Source organism: Girardinichthys multiradiatus, chromosome 21 (genome assembly GCF_021462225.1).
Source record: "Girardinichthys multiradiatus isolate DD_20200921_A chromosome 21, DD_fGirMul_XY1, whole genome shotgun sequence".
Taxonomy (NCBI): Eukaryota; Metazoa; Chordata; class Actinopteri; order Cyprinodontiformes; family Goodeidae; genus Girardinichthys; species Girardinichthys multiradiatus.
The window spans coordinates 15,662,782-15,689,425 of record NC_061813.1 but is presented as its reverse complement, the minus strand read 5'-3'; the positions used below and the strand labels follow the sequence as shown (position 1 = coordinate 15,689,425).

The 26,644-nt window shown below is 41.0% G+C and overlaps 2 protein-coding genes across 2 annotated transcripts; one reads left to right on the top strand and one right to left on the bottom strand.

Annotated features, from left to right (window-relative positions):
• Window positions 1-1,805: 1,805 nt before the first annotated feature.
• Window positions 1,806-15,328, bottom strand: LOC124858501 (proteoglycan 4-like). The gene is made up of 3 exons (XM_047350571.1): window positions 15,046-15,328; window positions 2,720-2,856; window positions 1,806-2,330 (listed from the first exon to the last, which is right to left on the bottom strand). The coding sequence occupies exons 1-3, from the start codon at window positions 15,326-15,328 to the stop codon at window positions 1,806-1,808; spliced, it is 945 nt and encodes a 314-aa protein (XP_047206527.1).
• Window positions 15,329-21,598: 6,270 nt separating this feature from the next.
• LOC124858500 (B-cell receptor CD22-like) lies at window positions 21,599-25,029 on the top strand. The gene is made up of 7 exons (XM_047350570.1): window positions 21,599-21,707; window positions 21,895-22,275; window positions 22,995-23,294; window positions 23,369-23,626; window positions 24,013-24,085; window positions 24,184-24,214; window positions 24,837-25,029. Exons 1-7 carry the CDS (start codon window positions 21,599-21,601, stop codon window positions 24,888-24,890), a joined length of 1,206 nt encoding a protein of 401 aa, XP_047206526.1. The 3' UTR covers window positions 24,891-25,029.
• The last annotated feature ends 1,615 nt before the right edge of the window (window positions 25,030-26,644 follow it).

The window sequence follows — 26,644 nt, the reverse complement described above, 5'->3', positions numbered from 1 at the left end:
TTCTGACTACTATGATCATACAGATAATGTTTGGTGGCAACTGATGCATCAAAACTGTGAGGAATTATAGTGTAAGGGAAAGCAGAAATGTTAGTAGATTTTCTAGTGAGACTAATTTAACATGTGCGTCTACAGGAACTCTTTATAGAATTCAGGGTAATAGAAATCCGATTAAAGATCCAGATATTTGTATTACACAGGAGGAAAGTACACCTTATTTCCTTGGGAAGACAGTAAGTTGCGAAGCTATTATATCTGTTTTATGTGCTTTAATCAACAGACATAAATTTGAGTCATGTCCTATCAGAACTGATCCTTCTACTATTTCAGGATCTTTGGTCCCTGATCCCTTTGTGTTAACTTTTAATCTCACTGCTTTATCTGAGGAAGGTTTCACTGTTCTAACTACGGAGCAGCAGGCTATAAGAACTATGAGTTTGCAAAATAGAATGGCTTTGGATTATCTGTTAGCTGAGAGGGGTAATGGTTTTGAAGAATTTTCCTTTAGTTGTGATTATCTTGTAATCAGAAGAAAGGAGTGTAATGGAAATTCTTTTATTAAGTGTTCCAAAATGTGTGACCTTTGGGTTACCTCACTTCTGTGAACATCTGTGTTAGGGAGTAAGCTGTAAAAGCCATTATCAGAAGTTTAATGGTTCAGACCCATCTTTTAGGACAATGTCAGGAAGGGCAGTTAGGTCTGTTCCTAGATAACCTTGTCACCTTTGAACTCAAGAAGGGTTTGGGTCATAAAGCACAGACTCTTTGCAGTTGAGATAACACTGTCATGTTCTGGTATAAATACTGTGTGTAAATGTTGATCGGGGCTCTGTTCAACTGACTTGCTTGGTGACAGAGTCATTCAAACGCTGATGCCTTTGAATAAAACTTATAAAGACAAAGTCCGGATTTTCTCTTGTTATGAGTCAACTTCTACCCACTTTGATAAGAAAATTCCATAACACATCCTACAAAAAAATATGATAAATTTTCCATATTGGAGGAATAAAGGAATTGAATACCTGGAACATATATTTGAAGGAATTCAGTTAATCCCATTTAACAGATTAATTATACAATACGGGATGGACAAGAATACATTTTTAGAATATCAACAAATTAAATCAATAATAAAAAATAAATTTAGACTTAAAAACGTTGGGTTACAAATGCCATCAAGTGAACTAGAGTTCCTAAAACTCAACCCCCCCAAATTAATGTCAAAAATATACAGGACACTGTCTAATATAGATGAATCAATTTCCCTTTCTATTTCGAAATGGGAGGTGGATTTAGCAGTTATCTTTGACCAAACATTCTGGTCTCAGATATGTTCCAGAACTTTTAAACTGACTAGTAACCCCAGTTTGCAATTAATACAATATAAAATCCTTCGTAGAGTATACTATACAGGTCAACGGATGTTCAGGATAGGCTTGCCACCTTCTAATACTTGCTTACACTGTACAAGTAATATACCAGACAATTACATCCATGCACTATGGTTATGTACACCCGTTCAGAGGTTCTGGTGCCTGATATGTGAAGCCTTATCAAAGTGTCTGAAATGTAATATTTCACCTTCCCCTTCAATTTGCTTGTTGGACAACTTAGATGAGGTCATCATAGAGACAAATTCAGTTCACATGGTTTTCACTACATTGTGCATTGCTAAGAAAACTATCCTCATGAACTGGAAAAATAAAAACCTTCTTAATATTAATCAGTATAGACATTTTCTGTTGGATTATATAAGCCTTGAGACAGCCTCTGCCTCAAAGTCAGATTGATCTCTTTGGGCTCCTTTAATTGGCTCCATCACCTAGTGGGGGTGGGCTTCCTCCTGTGGGGCGTCGTGGCGGATTCGGGGGGGTGTCTGGGCTGGGGCATTTGTGGTGTCCCTGGGCTGGGATCGCTGGGGGGTTTGGCGCTGGGGACTGTGGTCCCGTCAGGGAGGGGCTTTGGTGGCTTTCGGGGGAGACATCTGGTGGCTGCATGCGATGCTCTCGGGGGGCCTGCGCCGACGGACATAGGTCACTGGCCTGGTGGCCGTGCTGCTCCTGGGTGGGTCTGGGGTGGGCTTGGGGGCTCGGGGTTCCTGGGGCGCATCGACCCCCGGGCTGGGGTCCTTGCTGGACCTTGGGGCTCCTGGGTCCTGGCGGGTATGTCGCTGGGGTTTTGGGCTGGTGCATTCCTGGGCGCCCGGCCCTGGCTTGGGGGCCTTTGGTGCATTGGCGGGCATTGGGGCCTCCGAAACTGGCAGGTAGGTCCCATCTCATGGCAGGTGCTCTTTCCTTAAAGGAGCACATTCTGCTGGCGGGTCGGAGGGTCTGCGGGAGGGGGTGGGGTCAACCGCTCAACCCTATGCCTCCCTCCTATGCTCAACCCTATGCCTCCCGTCTGCCGAGTCCCTGGTTTGGGACTCGGCAGACGGGTGGGGGGGATCGGGGTGATGGGTGGGGGTTGTCGTGGAGGGGCTGCAGCCTGTGGGATGGAGGGGTTGTATCCACTTCTGGGATGTGGGGTCGCCGGCGTTTGAATCGGCTGGGCGGCGATGGTGGGTTTGGATCGGCTGGGCGGCGATGGTGGAGCTGAGCTGGATAGTGTTTCTCCCTGGGCGGTCGTTGCAGTTGCAGGGATGTAGTGGTTTTTTGGGGGGGTTTTTTGTGGCCGACGGGGGCATTGTGGGGGCATGGTGGGGGACACTGGCCCCAGGTACCGGGTGGGTGAGTTTGTCCGGCCATGCTGCAGGGTCGGGGGTCCTGTTGTGGGTGCAGTGCTTGGTGGGGTCTGCCCTGTTGCGCCGGTGGGCAGGGGTGGTGTTGTGCGAGGCCCTTGCCTGGCCGTTGCGGCGTGCTGTGTGGTGGGGGAGTGGGGTGCAGCAGGGATGCTTAGAGCGGGGCTGAGTGTGGAGCTTGCGCTGGGTGGGTGTGGCTTCATCGGCCTCTCGGCTATGGAGTTCACCTGTGGGGGTGTTCCCCTGTGGGGGAGGGGATTCATGGCGTTTGGGTTCGGGGGAATGTGTTCCATATCGGTGTCCTTGTTGGGGGTGGCCCTGTGGGGAGGTTCATGGGGTTAGGATCAGAGCTCATTGGGGCGTCGGGACTGCTCCGTCCTGGGGCGACTCTGGTTGGCGGGCTGGTTTGGGCCATGTGGACCCCTCTTTTGTACATAGCCCCCTCTCCGGAGGTGGATGGGGGTTGTTGGGGACTGGGTTCGGGGCGCGGGCCGGGCCGGGCCGGGGCCGCCCGGGTCTGGGCGGTGCCGGCGCTGTCTGCCTGTCTCTGCCCCAGGAGGGAAGGGGACCACCTCCTGGGTCCGAGGGCTGGTTGCCCCTAGGGGGTACCGGCGCCTGGACCTGGGAGTATGGGGCTTCTGCAATGTCGCTGCTGGGTGGCTCCCCTGGGACTCTCCACTGCTCTTCTCTGGGGGGGTTGCGGTAGTCCCAGCGGTGGTTCTCCTGGGGTTCCTGTGCTTTGGGGGGCCTTTGGATGTCTGTGGCTCGGATCTCCTCAGTGTTTGCCCGGGGACCACGGGGCAGGTCGGTGGGTCCTCAAACTCCTTATTGCATATTTTTGTGGAGAAACCTTGTATACAAAGCGCGTCCACACTCATACTCACAGGTGTTAAGCTTCAGGTGTTGACAGATACACAGATGTTTTATATTGGGCTGCACCTCTCACTAAGTACATTTTACATTCATAAATACCGTGCGCTATTTTATTTTGTTAAAAAAAAAAAAACAGCTGCAGGTGTATAAGCAAGCAGGGTGTAATCTTTTATTCTCTTCATCCTTCTTTCTTTCCTCCACTCTTTCCTTCTTTTCTCCCCTTTTTCCCTTTTGCCCCATCTCTTTCTTTTTCAAGCTTCTGTTTTCCTTTTCATTTCAGTCTCCGTGTCCGTAACAATTGAAATAATCCCAAAGAAGTTTATAATAAAGTTTCTTTTATAAATATCAAGCAGAGCTTTAAAGCATTAGCTGTGATCCTCCGCTTGTGAAAGTAAATCTGTTGGACAATTTTTTGGCACTCAGACAACAATTCTGAGCGATACTCTGCCAGACAGGACACGGTAAAAAAAAAAAAGAAAGACAAGTGGAGGCTGGGACGTTGAGCTGGGTGAGCTTCTGGTGGAGGCCGAGCTGAAGTCTACAAACAGGATGCTGGCGTACGTCCCTGGACGGTCGAGGTGTTGCAGGATGAAGTGTAGACCTAAGTTAACAGCATCATCTGCCAACCTGTTTGCTCGGTAAGCAAATTGCAGGGGGTCCAGCAGGGGGCCTGTGATGTCTTTCCGGTGCTTCAACACCAGCCGCTCAAAGGATTTCATGACCACAGACGTCAGGGCTACAGGCCTGTAGTCATTTAATCCTAGGATGGTGGGTTTCTTGGGCACCGGGATAATGGTGGATCGTTTGAAGCAGGAGCGGACCTCACACTTCTCCAGTGACTTGTTGAAGATCCGGATGAAGATCGGGGCGAGTTGATGTGTACAGGCTTTCAGGCATGATGGACAGACGTTATCGGGTCCTCCAGCTTTCTTTGTTTTCATGCGCTGAAAGAGCCTATTTACATCTTCCTCTGAGATCTTTAGTGCAGGCAGAGGATCTGAAGGTAGGGGGTTGGTTACTTTATGGGAGGAATTTGTTCCTGAATGGGATGTGGAGGAGATGGTGTGAGGCGTGAACGGCTTCCTGTCATGTCTGCAGTAGAAGCCATTCAGACGGTTGGCCAGGCGAGGGTTCTGTTCAGGTTGGGTGGGGGGGCTCCTATAGGCAGTCAGGTTTCTCAGACCAGTCCATACAGCCGAAGCGTCACCAGTAGAAAGGCTGTTCTTAAGCTTCTCACTGTAACTTCTCTTGGCTGCTTTGATCTCCTTTGTTAGTCTGTTCCTGGCCTGCCTGTTCTGTGCCCAATCTCCACTGCTGTGAGCTTCTTCCTTGTCCCTGCGCAGGTTCCTGAGATGTGGAGTAAACAATGGCTTGTTGTTCCCAAAGGTGCCGAAGGTCTTGGTCTGCACACACATGTCCTCACAGAAACTGATGTATGATGTCACCACATCAGTTAGTTGGTTTAAGTCAGTGGCTGAAGTTTCAAAAACAGTCCAGTCTGTGCATTCAAAGCAGGCCTGTAGCATCTGCTTTGATTCCTCAGTCCACTTCTTAAGAGTGTGAACCTTGGGTTTGGAAGCTCTTAGTCTCTGTCTGTAGGTTGGGATGAGGTGGATTAGATAATGATCCGAAAAACCCAGAGCAGCCCTGGTAACAGCATGATATGAGTCCTTTGAAGCTGTGTAACAATGGTCCAATGTGTTTTTGTCTCTGGTGGGACACTTAATATGCTGTCTGTATTTGGGGAGTTCATTGGAGAGGTTTGCTCTGTGAAAATCTCCCAGTATTATTATGAAAGAGTCCGTGTATTTTTTATCCACGTCTGTAATCAGCTCAGCAAGATGTTTTTCAGCAGCAGAAGTGCAGCCATGCGGTGGAAAATATGAGCCAATTATTATAAACGAGGAAAACTCTCGGTGAATAAAATGGTTTACAGTTGATATAAAATTCCTCCAGATCAGGACTACATGTTTTCCCCTGGACTTTTATGTCTCTGCACCAACCTCCATTTATATAAAAGCAGATTCCGCCTCCTCGCCTCTTCCCCATTAGCTCCGCGCTGCGATCCGCTCTGAACAGCTGGAACTCTGGCAACAGCAATGCGCAGCGGGATGTTTTCACTCAGCCATGTCTCGGTGAAGCAGAGAACCGTTGAGGAGAAGCAGCCTGTCCATTTTGTTGCTTAGAGGGCGGACATTTGCCAGATGGATTGAAGGCAGTGGTGTTCAAAGTCCTCTTTGGCGGAACTTTACCAGAGCACCAGCACGCTTTCCCCTTCAACGCTTTCGGCGGAGTATCCCGCGGCTTCGCTCACCAGGAATTTGGTGAAGCTTGGATGGATGAATGATGGTTAAAAATTCCCGAGAGAGGACTCTCGGATGTTGAGAAGTTCCTCTCTGCTGTATGAGCTGTTGTAAATATGAATCTGAGAATATTATTTAATATTTAATCTTAATATTTTAATTTTAATATTTTATCAAATAATTTTTCGGTCTGTTAAGGATTGTCCTGTGAATACCAGCCTCATTAAGGCGATGGTATTAGGACAGAATAGAAAGGTGTGAGATGAGCTCTGGCATTATTGAACAGCATAAACTCTGCACACATATGGAAAAAATTCACACAATTTCTTAAAATACAAGAATTTATTAATAAAAATAAGTCAACTCAAAGTCAAACATATTTCAATCAACAAACTCTTTACTATGCTAAAACAATCCAACTAAACTACCAAGCAGAATTAAAGAATAATCAAGACTAATGGGCTATTTACAATATAAACAAGTTGATTAAAGATGATTAGAAATCATGACCAAAAAGAGTGATGCAACATTACCATGCAATGTTATTTATGTTTGAGAACCAAGGATTATCTTGAAGAATCTGGAAGTGAAGTTAAGTTAGTTTTGGAACTAACTTAGGAAATAATCAGCAAACGTTTAGACAACCCTTCACAATGCAAGATTAGGTTAAATATTATTTTAATAAAATAATGTTTTAAATAATGATCTGCCGCATAAAACCAACCTTTCTGTTGACTAGCCTTAATGCTAGCACACACGTGTTCTTACCGTTAGCAGTTAAGCTAGCAAGAAGTGGATAGCTTAGCACCAGAATCAACACATACCTTTAAAATACCAGAATTAATGAAAGGGTTAAAATTCATCAGCGCGGACGGCGTGTTATGAGCAATGTTCTGGTTAAAACCACCCTTTAAATAAAGTTTATCTTAGCTTTAAAACATACAAAGAACACAGAACCGGCGCGTGCCATAGCTAGCCTACTAGCGCTAAAGATAGCCAGGTTCCACAAAACAAAACTTCATAACATGAAAACGTTTATATCATTTCATCCTAAACCTATCTGTTAATCTGCCCAAACTTAACCTCTGACCATGTTGAGGGAATGTTGTCCAAGGGCGAAGTTTGAAGAAGGTATCCAGTCAACAAGCGGTTGGCTCGGTAGCTAACCTCTGCGTTCGCTCTGTGAACAAAAGAGTTAGCTCCGGAGAACTGGCGGCTCGGCCTGTCCGCTGCCCAGCTGTTCGTTACCGTAACACGGTTGTGCAGGCCGTAGTAACTTCCTCCAGACTCAGCTTGTAGAAACAGCTTCTCCACCAGGGTCTCTCCTCGACACAGTTTTGCTTCTGTGGGGCCTCGAAGAGAAAATGTAAGCAACTCTTACACCTCAATTTCCCCGTTCCTGAATGAAAATACCGGATACACAGACAGTATTTCATTCTACTTAACTTTGCATATGATCGATGATCGTATGGCTTTGGATCCAGTTGAATTTATGTTTTTTTTTGCCAGCAAAAGACATTCACGCGCTGGGCCTCTCCTGAACCGTCCTCCTCGAAGGCCGTATGGAAAGAGAGCGATATATGGGAAGGGTGGGGGTCTTATACGGGCAGTGGCATCACTGGGACGTCCTCTGCTACCCCCCCCCCCCCCCCCCCCCCCCCCTTCCCCCTTCGGAGTTGTGCTTTATTTTGGGTAATGGCACCACAGGAAGTCCGCAGTTATCCCCTTTCCTGGCTGTGCTGGAAGAAGGTTAATGCACTTTATTTTGAAAAGTTCCAGAAAAGTCTGTACCGGAGTTTTAATGTGGAAATCCTTGGCGGTAGGTCCCAACAGAGCCAACAAAATTGTGAACCGAGACCACAGTACTGTGGCTCGAAAAACAAAAAAACACACAAAATACACAAAGAAAGAGAGAGCAAAGCTCCGAGGCTGCCATCGTCGACACCATCTTGGTGGTCCATGGTAAACATGGACAAGTTATAGAAGAAGTGATAAAAACTAAAAAAGTTGTATGTCTTAATGATGGAAGGGGGACAAGAATTAGTCAGCAATTGATTTAACCTTGGGATCAAATTTATTAGCTGGTGTATGTGAGTGAGATATTGATAAAAACACAACTATAGGTAGAGATCATTACCCCATTAAGATCAGAACAAAATTAACATTATATATGAAGAATATAAAAATAAATAAATGGAATTGTAAAAAGGCAGACTGGAACAAATTTCAATATTTGAGTGAAAAGAATCTAGGAAAAATAGACATGACAATGGATGTAAATAATATGAATGAATGTGTTTGTAAAACAATTATAGAAGCTGCAGAAAAATCAATGAACATCGGAGGAAGACAGTATGATAAGAGAATGGTACCACGGTGGACCAATGAATGTGGAGATGTAATAAAGTTAAGAAATAAAGCATTTAAAGCATTTAAAAAATCCAGTGTTTCAGAACTTAATTGAATATAAAAGAAAACAAGCAATGGTGAGGAAAATTATTAAGAATGCAAAAAGAGAATATTTGAGGAACTTTTGTAGTACGGTAGGTAGAGAAAAAAAAATTATATGATTTGGAAAACAAAAGAATGAATGGTATTAAGAATGAATATGGATTGTCAATATTAAAAATAGATAACAAAACTATAATAAAAGATGAAGAAAAAGCTGAAATACTAGCTAAAACATTTGGTAAAATTCATAGTTCAAGTAACATTAGTGATGAGGGAAGCAAAGGGAGGGAAGCCACAAAACAGAAGTACAAATATTTACTACAGAACAATGAAGAAACAAATAACTACAAAAGCAGAACTGAACTCTGTACTCAGGAAAAAAAAGAATACATCACCTGGTAAAGATCAGATCTGGTCCACAATGATGCAACATCTCAGGGAAACATCTAAAGACATCATATTAGAGCTTGATTATAAAGTCTGGGAGGAGGGGGAGCTGCTGCAGGGCTGGAAGGAGTCAATCATTAATACCAATAGCTAAACCAGGAAAAGACAACACAAAACCAGAAAATTATAGACCCATTGCAATAACATCAAATGTATGTAAAATAATGGAACAAATGATTAATAACAGATTAATATATTATTTGAATATCGACGGGTACATTACTAAAGGTGAAAAGTGGTTTTAGGAAAGAGAGAAAGATTATTGACCCAATGTTATATTTAGAACATGAAATCTGAAGAGCGCAAGTTAATAAAGAAAGTGTAGTTGGTGTATTTTGTGATATAAAGAAAGCCTATGACATGATGTGGGTTGAAGGATTACTGATTAAATTAAATTAAATGAAAATTACTGGGAAAATGTTAACTGGATTCAAAACCTTTTAACAAAAAAGCTGAACTCTACTAGATAGTGGTCAAGAAGTGTCAACAAAATATGTCATAGAAAATGGAACGCCTCAATGTAGTATTGAAACTTGATCATTGTTTAGATAACTGGAAAGAAAATACAGGCTGAGATAAGTAGGATAGAAGAATGAGCATCTCCATACTGATTCAAATTCTCACTCGGGAAAGTAAAAGTTATGGTATTTACATAGAAAAAAATAAAAGGAAATAGAATTAAAGTTGCCCTGCGGTGTACCCCGCCTCCCGCCCATTGACTGCTGGAGATATGCACCAGCTTCCCTGCGACCCACTATGGAAGAAGCGGTAGAAAATGACTGACTGACTGACAGTTAAAGTTATATAATTAAGATTTAGAAAAAGAAATAGGTATAAAGTTTCTAGGAATATGGTTTGATGAGAAAATCGTATGGAATTTACATATGCAAAAAGTGATAGATAAATGTAAGAAAGTATTAAACATTGTGAGATGTTTGGCTGGCAGTAACTGGGGAGCAGATAGGGAAGCATGTAAGGGTTATGATTATTGATTAATTAATATTTATCAAGAATTGTAATTTAAAATCATGATTTAAAAAAATGTATTTCTTAACCAAAAATCATTACTTACAAATAGAAATCAGAGATGTCCTCTGGTGTTGTGATTATGGGCTCAAAGCTCTTTAATAATTACAATTAGCTATTCATCATTAATAATTGATGAATTATTAACCAAAACCACCAAATGTCATTGTTTATTCAACCTTCACCAAAGGTGGGGAACTTTGACCTTGTTTTGACAGATAAATCACTCTTGCACGAAATAAACACAAACGCTTCTCTTAATTATATATATATGAAGATTTATTGAAGCCACATAACTCTGATATACCATTATTCTGGTCCAAAAACCTTCACCTAACTAACAAGCACCGTTCTACACAAGGGGAATAAAAATGACTACATGACAATAATAATGAAAGAAAAATGTATGCGCATTTAGTGTCTATGAAGATCAAACCAGCAGTTTTATGGACTAAATGTGTAATTTAGATTAAATGGAAAGAGAAGTCCTCCTGGAGTGTTGATGTCTTGATTGCAGCAATCAGGGAACATTTGAAGAACCGTTAGTCGACTGAATCAACAAGGAGGAAACTCATCTCCATGGAAATAAAACCTCTGTGGGTTTTCACCTGTCGGCATGGTCTTCGATCGGTATATGAATCTTCTGACGTTCTTGTATCAGACAGATTTCCAGCTTTCAAGCTCTTCCGGGAATGGCCGTGTGGTGCAAACGTTTGCCTGCGAGATTTTGTCTCTCCAGATATGCGCCTCCGTTGCGTCGTCCCATGAGACACGTTGGAAATGGATGACTCCAACAAGCATTATAAGAAATTTACACAGGACTGATCGGATCAAATATAGATTATGGAAGTGTTAAATATGGTTCTGCAGCAAAGACATCTGAAAAATTTAGACATTATACAACATCATGCGTTAAGGCTTTGTACAGCTGCCTTCAAAAAAACCCCAACAACAGCAGTCAAAGTAGAATTGGGAGAAATACTGTTCTAACTGGTAAACTGTTCTAAATTTCTGTTAAACCTCCGGAAATCGTGGAATTTTGGAAATATTCCAAATTGGACACTGATCTAAGGAGAACAATAAATTACTGGTTAAATTTACAAGGCAATAACTTGGATCATCCAACATGAGACATCTTGAAGCCATGCTGGGAAAAAGAAGAAAAAAATACAAGAAGATTTGGATGGATTATAAAAATAAATAACAGAAGAATTTCAAGTACAAAATATAGTGATAAGTCCGATACTGCCTCTAGCTGTTATACCACCCTGCATTTTACCAGAAGTGAAGGTAGATATGTCATTAATGGAAAAAAGGAAAGGACATGTATATTAGATTTAAATACAGTACAGGAATAGATTAATTTTTTCAATACCTTCAGATTTATACAGATGCATCAAAAACAAATGATAAAAAAATAGGAATAGCATTCATAGTACCGGTATGGTACTATCAGTATACACAAATGGTTTATCAGTATACACAGGATAAATGTTAGCAATACTATTGTCAAGGTGTGTTCACACCGAATGCGGATTCTGCAATAGGAGCGGCCGATTTACATGTTATCCCTATGTAGAGGCGCATTCAGGAGCAGAGCGGCGCGGCACAGTGCGAAGGAGATGAAGAATGCGGTGCGGAAGGCGCGCTGAGCGAAGCGAGAGCGGAGCGAGACCGATGGACGACTTGAAAAATCTGAACTTTTTCCTAAATTCACGTCGCGTCAACCAATCAGGGACTGGATGTGGCTGTGAGGTTGGGTGAAAGACCGCAACAGAGAAGAAGCGGTTGTCAGTGAAGATGGAGGACAAGATCATAGTGGCGGTGTGCAGCAAGCCAGAGTTGTTTGACTCAACTAATTACTTTTACCGAGACAAGTACAGAAAGGACCTGGCCTGGAGAAGAGTCAGTGAGGAGACGGGAGTAGCAGGTAAAACTTTAAAATAGCGCCATTGCACTGTTGTCTTCTTATATTTAGGAGATGTGGACATTAAAAATCGGCTGTTTTTTATTGAGCTGAGATTTATTTACTCACTGAAGACAGATGGACAGGCATTCAGCAGCGGGGATACAGTGCCGGTAGTTGGTGTCCCGGAGGCCGATTCGTCTCCCAACGCGGAACAGCAGATCTGCGACCTGGGTCCTGGATAGACGGAAGTACCGCTGAAATCGACCATCATCCAGACGCAGCTCCTGGAGTAAGTGGAGGTAATCTCTGAACTATTCCCGTCCCTGTAGAATCTCGTGAACCCAGGGTCGTTGACGTTGGCCGCGTTTTTCGGCTCTCCACAGGCAAAACACCGTAATTAGGTCCGGGTAATCCATGTCAATTGAAACCAGCAAGCAGCAGATGGAAGCTCCTCCTATTTGATGACGCGGCGAAGCGTTGCCACTTGTTGACATTTGGCAACGCGGAGTTCAAGCGGAATGTCAAACAAACAAAAGCACACAAATGACGCGTAAAATTCATAGAATTCGCGTTCGGTGTGAACGCACCATTAGGGTCTGGGAGACTGTCTCCTTTTTGTTTGCCTGCTGCTTAATCTGCTTCACTCTAGGTGGCGACAAAGCATGGTGACTGGAGATGTGACAAGTATTTCCCATCAACCCTCATCATCTTAGCAGTATAAGAGGAGCCTGCTGTCAGTACTTTGGCGCCTGAGTGTTAACCACAAGTGGTAAAACTCTAGCTCTCTGTAGCTCTTGATATTATCTTTGAGAAAGTTACTCACGTTCTTGTGTACTCCTCTTTAGGTGACTCCTGTGTCCTGGATTCCCTTCCAGTTTGCTACCTGGTTCCCAGTTGACTTCAGGTATTCCAGAAAACCTCTTCAGACAAACTCCAGCTGGCAGCATCCTGGCTCCTCTCCTAAGAAACCCTGCAACTAACCCTGCTCACCCTCCACCATGCTTGCCATCTCCAAGTACCCACACCAGGGACATTCTCACCTGTCTGCTGGAAATCACTTACCTCACTCAAGCAGTTGTCATCTCGGCTTCAATCCATCTGCGGGCATTACTCTCCACTCCCAGACGCCGCGCCCTTTTTTCCCCCCTGGCAGTTCATGTACCTTCCACCTGTAAGCATACAGTTCTGATTAACACCTAAAAATCATCCCTGAAAGATACTAACCTTACCTGTCCTCCTCCTCACACAGTAAAGGTGCTCCTGGTTCCGGATTCCAGTAAACGTTTTCTTACTGGTACAATAAACCTGTTAAACCTTCTCCTGTCTTCTGATTGTGTTCTGCATGTGGGTCAAAGCAGTACCTGAAACTATGATAACTATTAGCAGTACAGTGGGTGGAAGACATGAAACCAAACCATTAAAAACAATAATTTGTTCAGATTCAAGCTCGGTATTATTGAGTTTAAAACAATCATTCAGACAGCAGGCCAGATATTTTCCTAAAACTTTATTCAGGCTACAAATGATGGATTTATCAATAGTATTTTTATGGGATCCAGCACATATTGGATTTAAAGACAATGAGATGGCAAATAAAATGGCTAAGGCAACTTAACATATACATTTTACAGTTCATAAGTAAGTCAGAGGCAAAGAGCATCATCAAACAAAAGATGGGATGGAGAAAGAAAAGGAAAATGGTTTTATAGGATCACAAAGGCAGTAGGTGAAATAAGAACTGAAAGGAGCAGAAAGGAGGAAAGATTAATATTAGGACATACAAGACTTTTTAAAATACATAAATATAATACAGGAAAATATGACCACTGTGGGATGGATGAAACAACTGAACATGTTATTTTAGAGTGTCGCAAATATGAGCTAGAAAGAAGATTTATGAAGAGGGAATTTGAAAGGATTTAAGAAAAGTTTAGCATAATACACACATTGCAAAAGAACGTAGGGAGCAAACATATACAAAGTATTATATGATTTCTAAAAAGGACAAAATTATTTAATAGAATTTGATTGTATAAGAAAGATATTAATCCATGATGAACCACATTCTATACCAGTGGTGGCGGTAATGCAGACCTTCAGATTTTTGCCAACTGCCATTAAACGCCAGTAGAAGAAGAATAAGTACAAGTGAGATCAACTGGAGTAAATTTTCAGCACCATTCAAGTCAGAAAACCAGACTCACGTTGGAGTGTTAAGATGTTTTTCCTGCAACCGACGGTACAAAAACTGTGTGGGCTTCACAGGGAATGGAAGAGAAGGAGAGTACCCCGGTTACTACAGTGACGGTGTAGGTACCAGATTTGCTCTGGTTGTGAAATCTACTCGGGGCCCTGCGCCTGCCGATGACGTCACAATACGGCGACGCCGTTCGGACAAACTACATTGCACACCGTGGTATAACAAGCTACATGCGCCCATTCACAAGGTCTCTATCATAACATATTTTTGTTTTTATTTCACATTTCTTTTGGCAACCTAATTCTTTTTACACCATACCAATAAAGCCCTTTTGAATTTGAAGATGGATTGATTTTATTTAGTTAATTTGTTTACGGTGTGTGTCTGGCACTATTATTTGTTAGACCAAATATCAATTATACCTTCATATGCCAAAAAAACAAATTTATTAGACCAAATATCAGTTCCAATATTTACATCTCTCTATTGAGCAGTGACCTCCCACCCTTAAGTCCAAACATTTAACATCAAACCCCATACTTCATTGATTCTGCTTGGTGGTGGTCAGGCTGCGGTGAGTTCCTTTCAATAGGTAATGGGAGATTTCTTTTAGTTGTCCATGTTTTGTACAATTGTACCATTTCCAAATATGGTGGGGGTCTGTTGTGTGGTCTGTCCCTAACCCTTTCTGTTTGCTGCAACGAGGTGTACTTGCTTTTTACTGGATTTCTGCAAAAGTTTCTGGAGTAAAAACACAGTGCCCTAGGACACATTGTGAGAATATTTAAGTTTAACTCTCTAGTATCCTTTGCAAAAAATATTGCTCTATCTTATTTGGTTGCAATTCTACAGGCATTTAAAAATAGATGTGCAAATGTGAAAGCCGGCACTCCCGTCGGTATTAAAGGGTTAAATGGGATATAAATGACAACGGTTTATGATGGATTTTTAGTCCTCTGTAGGATTGTTCTCCTGTTGCAAGAAAAGTGGAGCTGAGCTAGATAATGTTTCTCCCTGGGCTCTCATTGCAGGGGCGGTGATGTGGTGTGTTTGTGTGGTTGCAGGGGGCGTGGTGGGGACACCGGCCCAGGGTGCTTACCGCTAACCGGGGACCTCTTGCCGGGTGAGTTTGTCCCGTCTTGGTGTTTGGTCGGGAGTTCCGCTGTGGGCACGGTGCTCGTGGTGTATGCCCTGTTGCGCCTGTGGGCGGTGGTTTGGGTGGCATTGCGCGGGGGCTCGCTGTGTGATGGGGGACAGGATGCAGCTGGGTGCTTGGATCGGGGCTGTGTGTGGAACTTGCACTGTGTGGGTGTGGTTTCGTCAGCTTTTCCGGCAGGGAGCTCACCTTTGGGGATGTGTGCCCCTGTGGGTAGAGGATTCATGCCGTTTGGGTTTGGAGGCTGTTTCATCCTGTGACGGCTCTGGTTGGCGGGCTCATTTGGACCATGTAGACCCCTCTTTTGTACTTGGTTCCCTCTCCGGATGAGGATGAGGGTTGCTGGGGAATGGGGTGGGGGGGGTTCCGCGCTGGGGTCGCTACCTGCCGGTGGTTGGTGTCTCTGCCCACTGGTGTACTTGTGGTTCTTGGTGTCCAAGGCTGGGTGCTTTGGTGTGTGTCGGATCACTCCTGGTGGCTACTTGCCAGGGCCTGGACCCCTGTGGTCTGTCGGGCCTGTGCTTAGGGAGTGATCCGGGGTCTTGGGTCTCTGGGTCCATGGCTGGATCTGCTTTGGCTGGCGTGGACGGCTGCCAGCGGGGCCTGTGGGCTCATTGCTGTAGCTCCCTATAGGGCTTCTGCACTGTGGCTGCTGGGACTCTCCCCTGCTCTTCTTTGGTGATGGTTCTCCTACGGTTCCTGTGCTCTGGGGGGCCTTTGGATGTCTATGGCTCGGATCTCCTACGTATCTGTCCCAGGTCGAGGGGGGGCAGGTCTGTGGCTCCTCACACTCGCTATTGCGTATTTTTATGGAGAAACCTTGTATACACAAGCACACTCACATTCAGACCCACAGGTGTTTAGATTCAGGTGTATAGAACACAAGTGTTCTATATTGAGCCACATTTACCACTAAATAAATGTTGCATTCATAAGTACCGTGCACTTTTTGGTAAAAAAGGTAATATGTTAATATGAATGTTTCTGCAGGTGTAGAAGCAAGCAGGGTGTTATCTTGTATTATCTTCATCCTTCTTTCTCTCCTCCATTCTTTTCTCCTTCTCTCCCTTTTTCCTTTTTGCCTCACCTCTCTCTTTCGTGCTTCTTTTTATTTATTTTCGTTTCTGTCCGTAACAATTGAAATAATCCCAAAGAAGTTTATAATAAAGTTTATTTTATAAATGTCAAGCAGAACTTTAAAGCGTTAGCTGTAATGCTCCACTTTACAAAAGTAAATGTGTTTTTTTTTAAAGAATCTTTTCAGCACTAGAGGCCTTTATTTATGATATTAGGCAGACAAGAAGGAGAGGCAAAGAGAAGGGGAGACATTCGGCAAAGGTCGCCGGGTCCGGGACTTGAACCCGGAATGGCCGCTTCGAGGACTATAGGCTCTATATGTGGTCGTGCGCTTACCCCTACACGACCAGCACCGTGCCCAATCAGATTCTTACTGTTTTAGGCAACTTTGATTTAGACATTCTTGATGTCAGGCCTGCAAAACAAAAAAATTATTGATACAAGGTTAGGGAAGGGGTACAACTGAACTAAAAGAATATGGATCTAATTTCAAAAAGGTGCCATTATCAGATGATTTCATCTTTAGTCCTGAAAATTATTTACATTACTCTGTCAAAACTCAGGGAACCACACCAAAGGTAACTTAAAACCAGCTAATCTCCTATATATGTAATGTTTTTCTTCAAGGGTTTGCCTCAGGTTGTCGATAGTCTGGAATCAAAACCTGCTTCATGTGATAATCATGGTTCATATTTGTACACTTTGAAAGAGATTTAGTGGAACAACTGGGAAGGGAACTGATGCAAATTGTGTTTTTTGCCAATAAAAATTATGGAAACAAATTGATGCATACATGAACCCTTCTAACAGAAAGCCTAGATGTGCAGCATGGGCTGATGTTGTCACAGTAAGTACCAACAGAGATCTTTGTCCTTCATCTACTTCATTCTACTTCTTTGGGAAGTTAGCACTTCCTCACTGAGATTTAATCTCCAGTGTCATAGCTTGGAAAGCAAATTGTTACCCAGTTTTTATATAACACTTTAGGTTTTCTATAGTTCAATTCCTCTTTTGTAGTTTTTGTGTCTTAACAGTTATCAGATCTGGACTCCAAGAAGATCACTTTGTTTGGATGACAACATGCTGCATCCAGATCCTCAGCAGCAAGACAGTAATTCCCTTAAACATCTGTCAGTGAGATATTCTCAGATGGCTGCGTTGAAGATGGACATCAGAAAACACTGGGGCAAAAGCACATGGGCATCCCAACCATGGGGGATGAGGTGTTTTACCACCCACACTTTTCCTTGTGAAATGGTTGAACATCCTCACTTTCCCACAGCGTTTCCAGTCTGTTTCCTCCATATTGCACTCGCTGTACTTCCCCCCCTTCATCCTGTTCCTCTCCCTCTCCTGTTGAAACATGACACCAGCTTGATTGGCTTTACCGTTGTTGCAGGAGGCATCAGTTTCAGAGAGAGCACATGAAGGTTCAGAGGTCAACAATTCAATAAAGGTAGGTTTAAGCTGCACTATGTTTTAGTTACAGTTTGTGAAAGAGGTCAATTGAATCAGACAGTGTGTGTGTGGTGCTTATTTCCATCCCAGGTGCATGTGTGTAAGGGTTTATGAAGTTCACAGTTTTAATAGCTTTGATCCACATGCAGAGGAACACTCAGGAAACTGAGAAAAGTTTAACAAGTTTATTGAAGGTTTGGTTAGTGGATCAGGAACCGGAACTGGAGTCATCACTAGGAAGAGGAGAGGAGTCCAGCTTGAGGAGGGATATATTCAGAGCCTGGAGATGGAGGTGGAGCTGCCGTCTGATTTCCAACGGCGCTTCTAGATGAGCAGCCTGAAGGCTGAGTCAGTCTATGATGATCCAAAAACCACTAGATGCTTCACCTTGAGTTTGCTTAGATGATGCCGGTGCTAGTGAGGTTTGTTGGAGGGTGGGCAGGATTCGCCAGAGGCTGGTCCAAGGATTGGGAACCCGGGGGCATTCAACAGGAGCTTGATCAGGAAAATCTTTCAGGTTTCTTGTACTTGGTCTTGTAGGTTCACAGGAACTGAGTCAGGGCTTGGAAATAACCTGGGAAGGAACACAAAGAGAGCTCAGAGAACTACACTTTCAGGGAAAGTAGAAAGTCAGTAGTTTGGCCAGCAAGGAGTTACCACATTCCCAAAACACTCAGGAGTGCTGACTGCCCAGCCTCTTTAAGGTCCTCCTGATGAGAGGATAACAGGTAGCACCTGTTGCTCTCTGGCACCGGCAGCACTGGCGGCATCTAGTGGTAAAGCAGAGTAATACAGCAGGCAAAAAACAAAACAAAATCCTAGGCTCTGACATTAAGTTCCTAGATTTAAATGTTTTTAGGGTGTATTTTAAGGTGTGGCCAGAAGTGATGATGACAAAGAGGCAGAGGAAGTTATGTTAAAATAAAAACATACAACACACAGCCATTAAGAATCTCAATTCATAGCCGAATTCAACATCCCCCAAAGTTTTGAAAAGCTTGCAACACCACTACAACTACAACAGATGGCATGGCGCACCATATCATCATTCAAATGATCATCTATGAGTTGATACTTTGAGCTGTAGACCTGCTGGTCTCTGCTACATGTTGCAGTATGTTAACATTCTAATTTCTTTCTTTCAGCTGGTTTAGATTATCCTGCATGAAGATAGGGTAAGCTGGCTGAGCTCATTTTTAGACAGTGTAAAAATAATGAAGAATATCAATAACAGCAATTATAGACTTTTGGGAAACTTGTTTTAGACATTTGTTCAGTTTGATTTTACAGCACAGAAAAAATGCACCTTCAATCGCTTAAAGCGATAATCTGAATTCATGGGGAAAAATCTTAAATTAGATTTTAAAGATTTTTCCAAACACATTTAAATAAATCAAAATACATTGTAAAAGCAAAATTAAAATACCTTTATATCACAATGTTTTTCACATTTTAAATGAAGTTTACTGAAATGAAGCTTACAGAGTCGCTCCGGTTCATCAGCTTTAGCCTATTTTTAAATGTTGGCATCACTTCTCTGCTTCTATTGTCACATCATGACTCCGTCCAATCAGGTATTGCTCCTTGTTTTTGAAACTTGTTTCCTTTTCTCCTTTCTGTCTTCTCTTGTTGCCTGATATGTTTTAGCTTCTGGCTGCAGACTAAACTGCATCAGCAGCATTCAGACTCCAGAGCTCCTGTCATGTTTGCTTAAGGTCTGAAGAAGCTTTGAAATAAACAGGAAGTTTGGTTTGTTGTGTTCTTCAGGCTTCTTATAAAGACTCTAACCAACCTGTTTACTTGAGTGAAGTTTCTTATGTTGACTAGAAATATGTTTATTGTTCATATTTTATCTGATTATCTGTTTTATATGAAAGACGTCTGTTTGTTTAGTCAACCTGCTGTTTCTCAAAAACTCAAGATGCTCTGAAAATTATCTTTTACAAAAAAAAAAAACATCTCAAAACAATGTCTGTTTACTTTATCGTTGCATAAAGCTTTTAAAATGTTTAGGTTTTAATTGAACTATGAATTTAAATGTGTTAAAAGTTTCTTAAATACACATATTTTTAAAGGAAACTAATTTATGGGCTGTTTCAGTTGTTCAAGTGATGGACTTTTACTAATGAATGAGCGTTTTTACTACAGTAACACAGAAGTTCAGCAGTGAAAATAATAAACTGACTGAAAATGTACATAAGTCATGGTTTCCACACTTGTTTACCTCTGTGGCGTCACCTAGAGGACATGCTGTGAAACTGTTGGTGATGTAAAATCATTGAACAAATCAGAGACATGATGAACAGTTAATGCATCTATCTGCAGGTACATGAGAGCACATCCAACCATGCACACAATGGTGTAAAAAGTACATTCAACAACAACAATTATTATTGTTATTAATATTGAGGAAAACTGCATTTATTTTTCTGGCCTTAGATGAAGACAGGCTCATCTCCTGTGTAGGTTAACATGCCACAGCCTCATTTATTCCTCAGTGCACTTCTGCTTTATTTACAGCAACAGTGTGCTCGATCCATGTGTTGGACATCATTGACAGATGTATGAAGTTGAACATATGATGTCAGTAGTTGCTGAGTCTGTGTTTTTACACACCTGATTTAGATTTTAGGATTTAGGATTTTGAATTTCTTCTACACACATGCAGACATGATGTTTGATTGGTCACAGGAAAGAGTCACATGTGCATGGCTTACTTACATCTATTTGCATATAAATGGTGGCGTGTTGAATGAGTTTCTAATCCCTCATGTGGATTCAGTTCCACGTTGGTGTCTTTATTTATGGGAAATGTGCTTAAATCCATGCTGTTCATCCATGTTTCATACATCTTTTTGAGCCTTTATGCAGTTTTCTTGTTTTCAGTCTACACCAGATTTTAGCAGGAAATCCACATCAGTCTTTGTACATGAGGCCCCGGGTCAACAGGTCAAACAGCACAAAAACCAAGATGGCAAAGGTTTAAAAGTGGCCAGAAATCAGATTGATTGCATCAAATAAATGCTTGAGTTATAAAAGTAGTTTTGAAAACAACAAAAACGTAGTTATGAAGTTAACTCTATTATAGTACAGTGACAAAATATTGATTCTATGAGACTTTCTATCCCTCAACCAAAGTGTCATGACGAAGTGGTGAGATGTGAACTGATAGCTGTACAAAATACTGAGAAAAGCTGAAAAGTTGAAGTAAAAAGGAGAAGCTGGTTTATCAGTTCTGCAGGAGGTTCACAGAGACAAACTGCACTGAGGATTTAAATAAAACACGGCCTCACGCTGTTTATATTTTCTATGTTCTTTTGGTATTTGTATCTTTGTGATTAAACTTATTAACTATCATAGCTAACGGGAACTGAGAAATAATTAGTTATATTCAGTAAATGACTGAGTTGTGTCTGAAATCGTACTTCATGAGATCACATCATGATGTTAAAATAATTAGAAAGATCTTACTTCCTCTTTGACAAAGCATGAAGGCTGAAGACTCCTTTAAGTAAACTTCTGTTCACAGAGAAGGTGGCTGTTTATTCTGCTGCTGATCAACTGGTTTAAACAGATCAACTGGTTTTAAAACCAAACTTTGTTCCTTTTAACCAAAGAAGTTCTGGTAAGTTTACGCTGCTGATTCTGAACATTTAACTAAATATTTCATCATGCTTTGTTATTTATACATTTTATCCAAAAAAATCCATTATATATTTAAGTGTCTGAGTTTTCTATTATCAATAAATATTCTTAATGTCTTCTTTGAAGTTTTATCTGATTTGAGAGTCTGGAAACTTTTAAAGAGCAACCTTGTAGTTGATCCTAATTTCTCCTTCTTACACTTAACAAGCCTTGCTCTGTGTGTTAAACTTATGGGTGAAATGTGTGCAGGACATTCAAAGTTGCTTTGTTAGGAGCTAAAACTCTAATTTTAGACCTACTTTAATAAATCACCTAAATGTTTTATTTCCAGTCTGAGGTGAAGAAGGACGACCAGAGTCTGAAAGCAGCTCTGTCTGAGAACGTGTTGACAGTCAACATGTTACTGATTGTCTTCTTCCTTCCAGGTGAGCTGTTTGTTCACCTCCTTTCATTTGGAGACATCACATAAATCATTTCTGAAATATTTGATCCTGATATTGTTTAAATGCTCCACATGTAACCTGCTGCAGCTGAACTGGAGTTTGTGGATCATGAACTTTTTCTGTACAGATTTTGCTTCACATTATGTTCATTACTGGTCTGATTTTACAGGTGTTTTTGCTGATTGTGGTGATCTAAAACCAGCTCTGTTCATCACTACACCAAAGAAGATTGAAGCACTGAATGGATCTTGTTTGCACATCCCATGTAGCTTTAATATAAAAGAAACAACATTTAACAGCAGCAGAACTATTTATGGTATCTGGATGAAACATATAGCAGGTTTTAGGAATCCAGCTTCTTCTATTTTCAACAGCAGTGGGTCAGTTAACACCTATTCTCTGAATATTACTGGAAACCTCAGAGAGGGAAACTGCACCACTCTGTTTCCTGATTTAAACACCAGTTATACAGACAAATACTTCTTCAGAGTTGAGAACGGGCCGTTCAGAGCAACAGCTTGTGCTGATCCTCTTCAGATAACAGTTAAAGGTAAAAGATCTTTTATTTTATAAATCTATGAGATTATTGTTCAGGGTCACAATAAGAGTAACTCTGGTTTTATAGAAAATAACGATCTCAATAATTTACTGTTTAATTAAAAATCTACTGCATGATTATCAACAATATCATTTGAGTCCAAAGTTGAATAAAGACGTTTTTCTGCTTGAAATTATGTTTCTTTCTCATCTTCTCCTATTTTTCTTTCTGTAGCTTTAACACTGAAAAACTCTCAGTAGGCCAAACAATGTTGTTTAAAGTCTGCAGTAGGCAGGATTTACTGTAGTTTGCCTCTTTTTAGAAAAATAAATATTTTTAATTATCTAATTACACAAAGTTAGTGTGAAATTAAATTAAATATATCCTGTTTTATTACTGACAGAATCAGTCAATATGTTTTTACTTTTCTTCTGTGCAGCAGTTTGTGATTTATGTCTAGAAAGGTACTATATGAATAATGTTTTACTTACTTTCTCACAGTCGATTGTTAAAGTCTTTTTCCTTGCATTTCAGTTCTTTTAAAACTGCAAATACCTAAATGGTTGCGCAAATATTATGATTACAAAATCAACAGATATAATGAAACAACATTGTTAATTAATTATATGATTAATAAAACCTTTTATATGAATACATGTTTTAATGTATTCTTTATATAATAAACTGCATAATATTTATTTTTGTAAACTGTCTCTGATGTGAATCCCCAGATTCTCCTTGGAGTCCCAGCATTAACATCTCTGGTGGTGATCTGAAGGAGCATCAGTCTGTCACTATAACCTGCTCAGCTTTGACTCCCTGTCCACACTCACCTCCTGAACTCACCTGGAATCTCCAACAAGACTCTCACAGACAAACAGAGAAAAACACAGATGGAACCTTTACAACTAAAATCCAGGAGAACATCACTCTGTTAGACACACATGATGGATACATCAGATGTTCTGCCAGATATCCTGTGAATGGAGGAAACAAGACAGCAGAGACAGCAGTGACTCTCAGTGTTTCATGTAAGTGATCCTGTCAGCACGTCATGGTTCATCTGTTTCTGATCAATAAAGTTAATGTATCCCATTTTCCTCAGATGCTCCTAGAAACACCTCAGCATCCATCCGTCCATCAGGTTTGGTGTCAGCAGGTAGCTGGGTGGAGCTGAACTGCTCCAGCAGAGCCAAGCCTCCTGCCAGCTTCACCTGGTTCAGGAACAGCAAACATGGAGCCATTAATGTATCTGTGGGGCAGGTTTACAGCTTCAATGTTACTGAGGGAGGAGAGTTTTACTGTGTGGCTACAAATGATCTGGGTCATCAGACGTCATCAGTGATCCTACTTAATACTAAGGGTAACTGGAGTCAACTTAATTACATTTTTAAAAGTAGACGCTCATGTTTTTGACATTTGTTAAACTGTGTTGATCTGGGTCATCAGACGTCATCAGTGATTATTTGTACTGTCGGTAAATTTAAACTTTTAATTGTTAATGTATCTTCCACATTTTTATGTCTGAAATGTTAAATGTATGTAATATAAGTTGTTTTTGGTTTGAAGTATTAAAACAGCGGAAATCTTGAGCTGTTAGAACTAAATCATTTAAAGTTGCTCTGAAAAGGTTTTAATTGTGACTCCCAATTGACACTCAGTTGGACTCTTCGTGTTTCATCTTAAACATTTTATTGTTTTTATGGAAAATCCTTCATCTGTCAAACATTTCTTTTTATTAAATTTCAGCGTTCAATGTCTATATTACATTGAAGATCCTGGGAATAATCTTGCTCTGCAGTGCAGTCTGCATCATTGAGTGGTGAGATTGCTTTTCTATGAGTTGATACTTTGAGCTGTAGACCTGCTGGTCTCTGCTACATGTTGCAGTTTGTTAATATTCTGATTTCTTTCTTTCAGCTGGTTTAGATTCTCCTACATGCAAGGAAAGGTAAGCTGGCTGAGCTCTTGTTTTGTTAGACATTTTTTCAGTTTTATTTTGCATTTAAAATCAAAGACAGTCACATTAAAATCCAGTTTTTTATCATTAACACAGAAAAAATGCACCTTCAATTGTCTAAAGCGATAATCTGATTTCATGGTAGTGATACTTGATATCTGACTTGAAGACCAGCTCAATGTGCTGCTGCTGCACTGAAACATCTGGGTCATTAAAACATTTAACTTTGTCCATCAGAGCAGGAGCAACATCAACATCTCAGTCTCTGAACGGATGGAAACAAAGCTCCTGACAGAAGCTCCAGCTGTGCTTAAAGAGTTTGAATGAACCTTCATGTTTTCTTCATTTACAGCAGATTAGAGGAAAGATCAACGTGGTGAAAACAGCAGCAAAGAAGCTGATTCCCTGCTTCCAAAGACAGTTTGAACATGTTATATCTTTTAAGGATGAATTCAGAGGAAATCCAGTCAGACTAAAAGAAAAAAACTTCCTCACATTATTTTCTTGGTTTTTTAAGTGGAAACCTTCCTATTTTCACCCAAAACAGTTTTTGTCTGCACTAAAATAATGTTAGTACAGCAACAACACATGTTATAGTGTTTCCTGTCCACAGGTCACCAAAAAATCACATGATGTGAACAAAGTGATGGAGGCTCAAGCATCATGACTCTCAAGGAGACAGCGAGGACCTCAAGTCCATGTTTCCACTTTCCATCTTTCCAACCATTGCAAGTTCAAGGTCACAGCAGGGACTGGTGTCTGTCTCCAGCTGTCAACAGGTCAGAAGAGGAGTCCAGTCTGGACAGGTCACAAGTCCATCACAAGACCAACCATTGTGTCCTGGAAGTGATTTATTATTTCTTTACTGCTATAACTGTATGTGTTATGAAGTAAAACTCAATATTTTAAAGGATCATATAATGACTAATTTATGTAAATAAGAAAAAGAAAGCTTGATTAGTACAACTAGAGTTTTTTTTCCATGTTACTCTTAATTTATGGTAGTTATACCTGATAATTAATATTCAAGACTAACTTAATGCTTTTTAACCTGGGGTAAAATATTAAGTTAGATTTTAAAGATTTTTCCAAACACATTTAAATAAATTAAAATACATTGTAAAAGCAAAATTAAAATACCTTTATATCACAATGTTTTTCACATTTTAAATGAAGTTTACTGAAATGAAGCTTACAGAGTCGCTCCGGTTCATCAGCTTTAGCCTATTTTTAAATGTTGGCATCACTTCTCTGCTTCTATTGTCACATCATGACTCCGTCCAATCAGGTATTGCTCCTGTTTTTGAAACTTGTTTCCTTTTCTCCTTTCTGTCTCCTCTTGTTGCCTGATATGTTTCAGCCTCTGGCTGCAGACTAAACTGCATCAGCAGCATTCAGACTCCAGAGCTCCTGTCATGTTTGCTTAAGGTCTGAAGAAGCTTTGAAATAAACAGGAAGTTTGGTTTGTTGTGTTCTTCAGGCTTCTTGTAAAGACTCTAACCCGCCTGTTTACTTTAGAGACATTTCTTACTTATGTTGACTAGAAATATGTTTATTGTTCATGCTTTTTGCTATCCGTTTTATATATGACACCTCTGTTTCCTGAAGGTAACTAAGAAAGTAGAAATAATCACTGATGTGTAACCATTTTATTTTCCCAAATACAATTGTTCAGATATTTCATAGAAATATTAAATTTCTACATATGGAGGCTTAATAGTTTAGTCTCCACATATTCAACCTGCTGTTTCCAAGATGGCTGGTAGTGGCTGAGATGTGAAATAAAAATCATTTAGAGACCTAATCAGTGATTCATACTCCCTCAAGATGCTGTAAAAATTGTCTTTCACAAAAAAAAAAAAACAAGGTATGTTTATTTTATTACATAAAGCTTTTAAAACATTTTTTATAGAGCTATGAATTTAAATGTTCCTCATAAAAAGTTCCTTAAATACAAATTTTTTAAAGGAAACTAACCTGATGAATTAAATATGAGAGCTGCCCATAACGGCAGCTACACTCCCACCAAATCACTTGTGATTTCTATTATGAAATTATGAGTAGGTCTATTCTGCCTGTCACAATGTGACTGTCTTATGAATAGGTCTGTCTAAGTGTACTTGTTTACTGAGTCTCTTTCCATGGCAATCTAATGCAGTCACTGTTTAACTACTGCACTTTGCGTACACATCCATCTTCACTTGGATACACCACTGTCACCTTAGCAAGTTTCCAATTGTTTCTAGGTGCCGTGTCATCCTTTATGATCACTATGTCATTGACTTTAGCATTTCTCCTTGTTTTCTACCAGTTTTGTCTTTGTTGTAGGCCCAACAAATATTATTTTTTCCATCTGTGCCAGAACTCATTGGCCAGGTATTGAACTCTGCACCATCTCCTGCAAAGGTATAAGTCCTCCCT